The sequence below is a fragment of the Pipistrellus hanaki genome, assembly GCF_964339955.1.
Source record: "Pipistrellus hanaki genome assembly, chromosome: 14".
Taxonomy (NCBI): Eukaryota; Metazoa; Chordata; class Mammalia; order Chiroptera; family Vespertilionidae; genus Pipistrellus; species Pipistrellus hanaki.
The window spans coordinates 2,201,062-2,209,086 of record NC_140516.1 but is presented as its reverse complement, the minus strand read 5'-3'; the positions used below and the strand labels follow the sequence as shown (position 1 = coordinate 2,209,086).

The window sequence follows — 8,025 nt, the reverse complement described above, 5'->3', positions numbered from 1 at the left end:
ATTGGTTGCGGGCACATCCCCGGCGGGGGGTGTGCAAGAGGCAGCTGGTCAATGTTTCTCTCTCATCGACGTTTCTAGCTCTCTATCTCTCTCCCTTCCTCTCTGTAAAAAAATCAATAAAATATATTTTAAAAAAAATAAAAATAAAAATAAATAAAAAGAAAAAGGAGAAAGTCCTTGCTACTGTCACAAAACCAGTAGGTGGTGACAAGAATGGTGGTACCCGAGTGGTTAAACTCTGCAAAATGCCTCGATATTATCCTACTGAAGGCGTGCCTCGAAAGCTGCAGAGCCATGGCAAGAAGCCCTTCAGCCAGCATGTGAGGAGATTGCAGGCCAGCATCCCTCCTGGGACCATCCTGATCATCCTTACTGGGCGCCACAGAGGCAAGAGGGTGGTTTTCCTGAAGCAGCTGAGCAGTGGCTTGCTACTTGTGACTGGACCTCTGGCCCTCAATTGAGTTCCTCTTCGTAGAACACACCAGAAATTTGTCATCGCCACCTCCACCAAAGTTGATATCAGTGGTGTGAAAATCCCCAAACATCTCACCGATGCTTACTTCAAGAAGAAGCTGCACAAGCCCAAACACCAGGAGGGTGAGATCTTCTACACAGAGAAGGAGAAATATGAAATTACAGAACAGCACAAGGTTTACCAGAAAGCTTTGGACTCTCAAATTCTGCCAAAAATCAAAGCTGTCCCTCAGCTCCAGGGCTACCTCCGCTCTACGTTCGCTCTCACCAATGGGCTTTATCCTCACAAACCGGTGTTCTGAATTTCTTATAAGAACCCGATTAAATAACTGAAATGTTAAAAAAAAAAAAATGCGTTTACCAGTGTTACTCCTCCTGTTGGTAGATCCCTTTAGTATTATGTAGTGACCTTTGTTGTCTCTTGTGATGGCCTTCATTTTGAAGTCTATTTTCTCAGATATGAGTCCTGCTACCAATCTTTTTTTTTTTTTTTCGTTTGCATGGAAAATGTTTTTCCATCCCTTCATTCTCATCCATTGTAACTCTTTTGTTCTAAGGTGGGTCTCTTGTACCCAGCATATAGTTGGGTCATGTTTTTGTATCCATGCAACTACCCTATGTCTTTTGTTTGGAGCATTTAAACTATTTACAGTTAAGATTATTATTGACTAGAGGCCCAGCACGAAATTTCTGCACTGAGGGGGATCCCCTCAGTCCAGGTGCGCCCTCTCACAGTCCAAGAGTGCTCAGGGAATGTCTGACTAAAGGCTTAAGCCTGGAGGGAGCAGGCCTAAGCCAACAGTCAGACATCCTTAGTGCTGCTGTGGAGACAGGAGAAGCTCCTGCTACCACTCCTGCACTCACCAGTTGTAAGCCCAGCTGGTGCTCCCCCTGTGGGAGCACACTGACCACCAGGAGGAGCTCCTGCATTGAGTGTCTGCCCCCTGGTGGTCAGTGTGCATCATAGTGACTGATCATTCTGCCATTTGGTAGATTTGCATATTAGCCTTTTATTATATAGGATAAGTACTTATTGCCATTTTAATGCTGTATGCCTAGATTCTCTCTCTCTTTTTCTCTCTTTTTCTTTTTCTTATTACATTAGTCCCTTTAGCATTTCTTTTAGTGCTGGTTTGGTGGTGATAAACTCCTTTAGCTGTTTTTTTTTTTGTCTGCGAAGCTCTTTATTTCACCATCTATTTTGAATGATAGCCTTGCTGGATATAGTAATCTTAGTTTTAGATCCTAGATTTTAATTACCTTGAGTACTTCATGCCATTCCCTATAGAGTGTCTCATGAGAAACAGCTGACAGCCTTATTAGAGCTCTTTTGTAGGTAAAGTTTGCTTTTCTCTAGGTGCCTTTAAAGATTCTCTCTTTGTCTTTAATTTTTGTCTTTTTAATTATGATGTGTCTGTACATGGGCCTGTTTGTGTTCTTCTTGCTTGGGACTCTCTGTGCCTCCTTAACCAGTGTGACTTTTCTTTCATCATATTGGAGAAGTTTTCTGCCATTATTTTTTCAAACACATTCTCTATCCTTTGCAAACTTTATTTTCCTTCTAGCACGCCTCTTATGTGAATATTGTTAAGTGTCATCTTGTCCCAAAGTTCCCTAAAGCTGTCCTCCTTTTTTAAAATTTTTTGTTTTGTTTTGTTTCTCTAATTGAGTGAATTTTTTACCCTGTCTTCTAATTCACTGACCTGATCCTTGGCTTGCCCTAATCTGCTGTGTATTCCTTCCACTATGCTCTTTATTAGTGCTATGTTATTTTTCATAATTACTATATCTTTTCTCATGCTGTTGAACATCTTTGCCATCATTATTCTCAGCTCAAAGTCTGATAAAGTTCTTTTCTATAGTTCATTTAGCTCTTCTTCTGAAGAATTTTCTTGTTCTTTCACTTTTCTTTTTGTCTCTCCATTTTGGCTCTCTATAGTAGATGGATCTGCCATGCCTCCAATCTCTAGTGCAGGACAGTGATGTTTCTAATTAGATCAGGCAAAGACTCAAAGCCTCCAGAGACCCACCTCTGCCTGCAGACTGATTGGATTCAATCATGACTAGTCTCAGGCAATAGTCCACAGGTGGAATGAGAAATTTTCCAATAGGGTAGGGCAATTGCTTCTTCCTGGAGGCTAATTGTTAGTCTCAATCTCTTAATGGGCCTCAGAAACTCAACAGGATGGGGCAAGAGGTTTTCTAATAGGGTGAGGCCACTGTCTTCCTCACAAGCAAAAACTGCCTGAATAGCAAAGATCTACCTTAAAAAGTTGCCCTCCAAAAAGTGAGGGAATGACTCAGCACAGGAAACCGGGATGTCTGCCTTCTGAGGTTTAACCCCAAAGCCTCCAACCCTGGCTTCTGTTCACAAAGCTCTAGTCCACTCTGCCCTCCCTCTACTGGACACAAGCTGAGTGGCTGCACACAGAATTGTGTGTGTTGGCCTTTGAAGAGGGTGACTGCATTTTCAGCAATCAGGCAGACAGCAACCCTGCTATTTTTCATTTCTGTCCTTGGTTATCAGTGTTCTCTCCAGCTAGTCTTCATTTGATTGTTCAAGATGATATTTATTTATTTATTTATTTATTTATTTATTTATTTTAGTTGTAATTACAGTTTGGTCCAGGGAGCATGTCATTTACTTTTGAAAAATCCAATGTTAAGCTAAATGCTACTTAAACATATGTTTAACCTTAATGTAATGACCTACTTGTGGCAGGAAGGAGAGAAAGCCAAGTATTCTTGCCCACCAATTAGGCCTAACACAAGTGTCAGAAGTGAGATCCAACAGTGGCTTCAACAGCCCATAAGCAGTAGCCTCATTCTTCCTTGGCCTGATTTTGTGACTGATCAGCAGACAAGCTTCTCCAAAGCCTCTTTCAGAATGTGAAGCATCTCAAGTGTCTAAACCTGTCCTGCTGGCCTGTTAATCAGGTTGGTCTGTGATCTTCCTGAATCCTGTACGAACACTTCAAGGAAAACCCAAAGAATATATAAGCTGAATTATGGTCCTCCCGCGGGGCATCCCAAAGCTCTGAGGTGTCTGAAAGCTACAAATAGTTTCTGGGAAAAGAATCTTCTAAGAAATGTCGCACAGCCCTAGCTGGTTTGGCTAAGTGAATAGGGCGTCGGCCTGCAGGCTGAAGGGTCCCAGGTTTGATTCTGGTCAAGGGCATGCACCACAGTTACAGGCTCCCAGACTATTTGGGGGCGTGGGGTGGCAACCAACTGATATATTTCTTTCACATCAGTGTTTCTCTTTGTCTCTCTCTCTCTCCCTTCCACTCTCTGAAAATCAATGGAAAAAAATATCCTCAGATGAGGAGAAGGAAGGAAGGAAGGAAGGAAGGAAGGAAGGAAGGAAGGAAGGAAGGAAGGAAGGAAGGGAGGAAGGAAAGAAGGAAGGAAAAGGGGAATGGAGCACAGACAAAACAATTCTTAAAGAGGTCCTTGCTGAGATGGATGAGACTATCTGACCCCCAGTGGGTGTCAGTGTTTTACAGCAGGTGACAGGACAGAGACAGTGCTTCCACTGTATGGGAATAAATCCAGGGCACAGTGTACACATTTCACAGATTTTTATTGAGATTCAGGAAGCGTCTGTGGGTGTGGTCACTGTCCCAGTTTACCCAGGCCTTCTGCTGCATGGGTGACAGCATTTGTGACTGTGTGGGTCACGGTCTCCGTAACTTCCTTTACCACTTTGTCCCCTGTCTCCTGGGCCTTCTTGAAGGCTTCGGCAATGGCTGTCAGCAAGAAAGAGGAATAATGTCTGGGTGAGCAAAGTGAACATTGGAGCCACTTGCTGGGCTGTGTCCCCTGCAGTGGCCTGTGGGATGTGGCTGTCTTCCTGGGCCATGCCCTGGGGGAGCCCAGAGGGGTGGAGGGCAACAGAGCTCCTGAGGAATGTGTGCAGATTTTATTTAATTTCCCCAAACAGCTTGCATTTCTGACTTTAACTGTGAGTGAGCCTGAGCGCCTGCTCACAGGGTGGCTGCCTGTTCACACGCCTTTTCCTGTGAACTACTGCTGTATCTCCTGCCCGGCTCTCCTGAGTTATCATTTCCACTACAAACATTTCCCCTCAGCTTGTGGTTTTTTGGTTTTGTTTTGGCTTAGAGTATATATATTTTTATTATGGAAAATTTGAAGTATTATTGTCAGATTTATCTAACATTTCCTCTATAGTTGTTGGGTTTTCTGTCATAGTTTAAAAAAAAAAAAAAAAAAGACCTTCCCCACTCTGAGATTACGCTAAAATCTCCTATGGACTCCTCTAACAATTTAATAATTTCATGTATTTATATTTAAGTCCTTGATTCACTTGGAATTTATTTTGTTGTAAGGAATGAGACACATTTATACTTTTTACATAGTTGTACTCACAGTGCACATACACATGCAAACATTTATGTAAATATGCATTTGTATAAGTGTACAATTTTGTCTTGAATGCTTTGTCCCAGCGAGTGTGGCACAGTCTCAGCGCTCCACAGAGGCCTGTCGGGCTGGGGCCTGCCTTAGCAAGGTTGGCTCTGTGGCCTCAGAAGGTGTGATAACTGCATGCCATCCGAAAGGGTGCAGCATCTGGGTCAGGGTTAGTCAGAGAGCAGGCTGCTCCAGCCCCTCCCTTCCCTCCTCCCCTCCTTCCCAGCCCCCACCGTACCTTTCTCTCCAGCCTCCTTGGCGTGCTCCACTACCTCCTTCACCACCCCCTCCACGGCATGAACTGAAAAGGTGAGACAAGCCCAGAGTGAGAGCCCGCTGGGCACTCTCCCTGCAGGGCTCAGGCAGCGCTGGGTGCCCTGAATGCAGCTCTGGGTGCTGCCCAGCCGGCTGGCTCCAGGGAAGGACCCTCGGCTTGCTCCTGGGGAGGATGTGGGGAGGGTCTGGCTGCTGGGAGAGAGGCTGCGTTAGGCAAACAGGAGCACAGAGCCCTCCATGCCCCTCAGCCTGGTGCAGCCTGGATGCCAGCGAGCAGGCCCCCCTGCCAGCCAGGATTGGTGCCAAGGCTGAGCCTGTTTCCCAGGTCACCACACCTCACAGGTGTGCAGCATGCTGCCTCCAGCCAGATGGAGACGCAGGGATGCCAAATCCAGAGCCTCTTCCAGCAAAACCCGTTCCCCAAAGCTGTCCTCCAGCAGCGGGGGGCTGCCTGCCACCTCGGAGTTGGTTTGAGTGTGAGTGCCAGCCTGCGAGGACCCGAGGAATGGGAGCCGGGGCCCTGGCCCTGACCCTAAACGCCCTCCACTGCCTGGCTCCTCATCTATGAATGGGAATCCTGGGAACGCAGCGGAGGAGGAAAGAGGCCGCTCAACACGGGCAGAGTTAACGGTGAAGTGCGGACATATGTGCCATTTGGAAAGAGAAGAGCAAACAAATGTCAGCTGGGGCCTGGATCCCCGGCAGGGCCGCGGCCTGCACTGCGGGACAGCGTATTCCAGTGAGGCTGCGGGGACGGCAAGGCTCCCGGTCCACTCCCCTGGTGTGAACACCGCACTCCGGCTCCAACAGACCACGGCCCTAGATCTCCGGGCAAGGCTGGGCTGCCCTCCATCCCATCCCACCCCTACCCCAGGCTTCCTCTGAGATGGAGGGGACCCTCCTGGCTCTACCCCAAACAGCCCTCCTCAGCTCCTGCTCCCTCTCCCCACCCATCCTTACGGGCCTGATTGTCCAGGGCTCCTCATGGGGTCAAGGCCTGCCCCAAACTGCGGGGGTCAGCTTCTAACAGGCCCAGGCAAGTGGGTCCCCAGCCCCCAGCCGAGCCCAGGTCCTTACCGGCCTCCTCCGTGGCCTTCTCCGTGCGGTGGGCCAAGCCCTCGGCAGCAAGCTTCCCCAGGCCTCCCAGCATGGCGCAGACCGTGACAACTGTGACGGCCGAGGAGGGTGCCCGGCGCCTTTATAGCCGCCTCTGGGGCTGCCCTCCCGGCCAGGTCAGGGTGACTCAGCCAGACAGGCCGGGTGGGGCACCTAATGCCCTGGCTGTGGCCCTGCCCTCTGGGACCCCGCACCCTGCCTTCTGGGACCATGTGAGGGTCAGGACGGAGCAGGACCAAGCCAGACAAGGTCAGCGGGGCGCGCTCCTCCGGCAGAGGCCCAGAGCCTGGAGGAAAAGAGGCAGCAGCTCCCCCAGCCCCCCTCCGGCTTCCCCAGCCCCCCTCAGGCTCCCCCAGCCCCCCTCCGGCTCCCCCAGCCCCCCTCCGGCTCCCCCAGCCCCCCTCCGGCTCCCCCAGCCCCCTCCGGCCCCCCTCAGGCTCTCTTAGCCCCCCTCCAGCCCTCCTCCGGCTCCCCCAGCCCCCCTCCGGCCCCCCTCAGGCTCCCCCAGCCCCCTCCGGCCCCCCTCAGGCTCCCCCAGCCCCCCTCCGGCCCCCCTCCAGCACCCCCAGCCCCCCTCCGACCCCCTTCTGGCTCCCCCAGCCCCCCTCCGGCCCCCCTCCGGCTCCCCCAGCCTGCTCGGGCAGCCACAGGCCGCGGCTCAGCCCGCTGCTCAGGGTCTCGGGGCCCTGCCAGGGTCGGGGTGACATGGGCCTGGGGACCTGCGTGACCCTTAGCCAAGAACACCGCGGAGTGGAGGCCGCTGCCTCCCCACTCCCAGAGCTCCGCTCCTCGCGTGGCGCTGCCCCCGCCATGCGGGGGGGGGGGGGAGGCCCTCCGGGTGCCTTCCAGCGGAGGAGGCACATCAAGGCGTCAGCTGCCCCCCCCCACCTGCCTCCCCATCCTCCCCATCCCACCCTCACCCCCCTCCCCCGCACCGAGCAGCCAGCAGCTGCGGGGAGCAGCCCTGCACCTCGGGCCTGGTCTCTCGGGAAGGCCCTGTGAGGGCAGCAGTGCCCCCAGGAGGCCCCAGAGCAGTAAATGGGGCTGCACACCCCCTTGAGGGGCTTCGGGCCCTGGCAATTTCCCCAGGAAGCCGCTCCACCAGTCCCTGTGAGTCAGCCACAGGCTTAGGGGCCAGGCTGCCTGCCCAGTTACTCAGGACGGGAGAGATGCCCCAAGCCCGTGCCACCGGCTCCTTCTCTTAGTCAATAGCCCAACCCAAGCCTCAGTTTCCTCAACCGTAAAATGGGGCCAGCATGCCTTCCTGCCGTGTCACCAATAGTTGAGATGATATGTGAAGCTCCCGGTAAACTCCTGTCCTCCGCCTCGGTGGCTGTGCCAGGGAGGGGCTGCTTGGCAGGGAGCCTGACTCAGCAGCGCCCGGTGGTGGGTATGAGGCTGCCTGCCAGCCAGGGGCTGGGTCTTCACCGGGGCAGGAGTCATGGAGGGAAAGCCCTTCAGTGCAGGCCTGGGTTGGATTTTGAGGCTGCATCCCCGTGGTGTTCCCTCGTCCTCGGAGCTGCCCTGGCCCAGGCCTTCCCAGCCCAGGTCCCCAGTGCTGCCCTCCCCCCTTCCTGGTGGTCCTGGGTGGCCCCCAGGCTGTGGCCACAGGTGCCGCCTCCCTTAGCAGGAGAGGCTGGTCTTAAACTGCCCGGAGACGTCGTCTCCTCCTCCTCCTCCTCCTCCTCCTCCTCCTCCTCCTCCTCCTCCTCCTCCTCCTCTTCCTCC

At 52.3% G+C, this 8,025-nt stretch overlaps 2 protein-coding genes across 2 annotated transcripts; one reads left to right on the top strand and one right to left on the bottom strand.

The window, feature by feature from the left end:
* The first annotated feature begins 223 nt into the window (after positions 1-223).
* On the top strand, positions 224-826 carry LOC311632818 (large ribosomal subunit protein eL6-like). Its single transcript, XM_084904703.1, is given in 2 exon segments — positions 224-458; positions 462-826. Coding segments are annotated over 2 exon segments (528 nt in total). The 5' UTR covers positions 224-245; the 3' UTR covers positions 777-826.
* A 3,229-nt stretch (positions 827-4,055) lies between these two features.
* On the bottom strand, positions 4,056-6,404 carry LOC311632634 (uncharacterized protein). Its single transcript, XM_084904366.1, has 3 exons — positions 6,259-6,404; positions 5,144-5,206; positions 4,056-4,223 (listed from the first exon to the last, which is right to left on the bottom strand). Exons 1-3 carry the CDS (start codon positions 6,329-6,331, stop codon positions 4,090-4,092), a joined length of 270 nt encoding a protein of 89 aa, XP_084760492.1. The 5' UTR covers positions 6,332-6,404; the 3' UTR covers positions 4,056-4,089.
* Positions 6,405-8,025: the final 1,621 nt, after the last annotated feature.

Bases quoted from the DNA above. Each gene is read 5' to 3' on its own strand.
- LOC311632634 (XM_084904366.1), bottom strand. From the start codon at position 6,331: ATGCTGGGAGGCCTGGGGAAGCTTGCTGCCGAGGGCTTGGCCCACCGC. The intron at 5,207-6,258 runs GTAAGGACCTGG...TCACCTTTTCAG, and splicing joins GAAGGCCACGGAGGAGGCCG to TTCATGCCGTGGAGGGGGTG. The intron at 4,224-5,143 runs GTACGGTGGGGG...TCTTGCTGACAG, and splicing joins CAAGGAGGCTGGAGAGAAAG to CCATTGCCGAAGCCTTCAAG.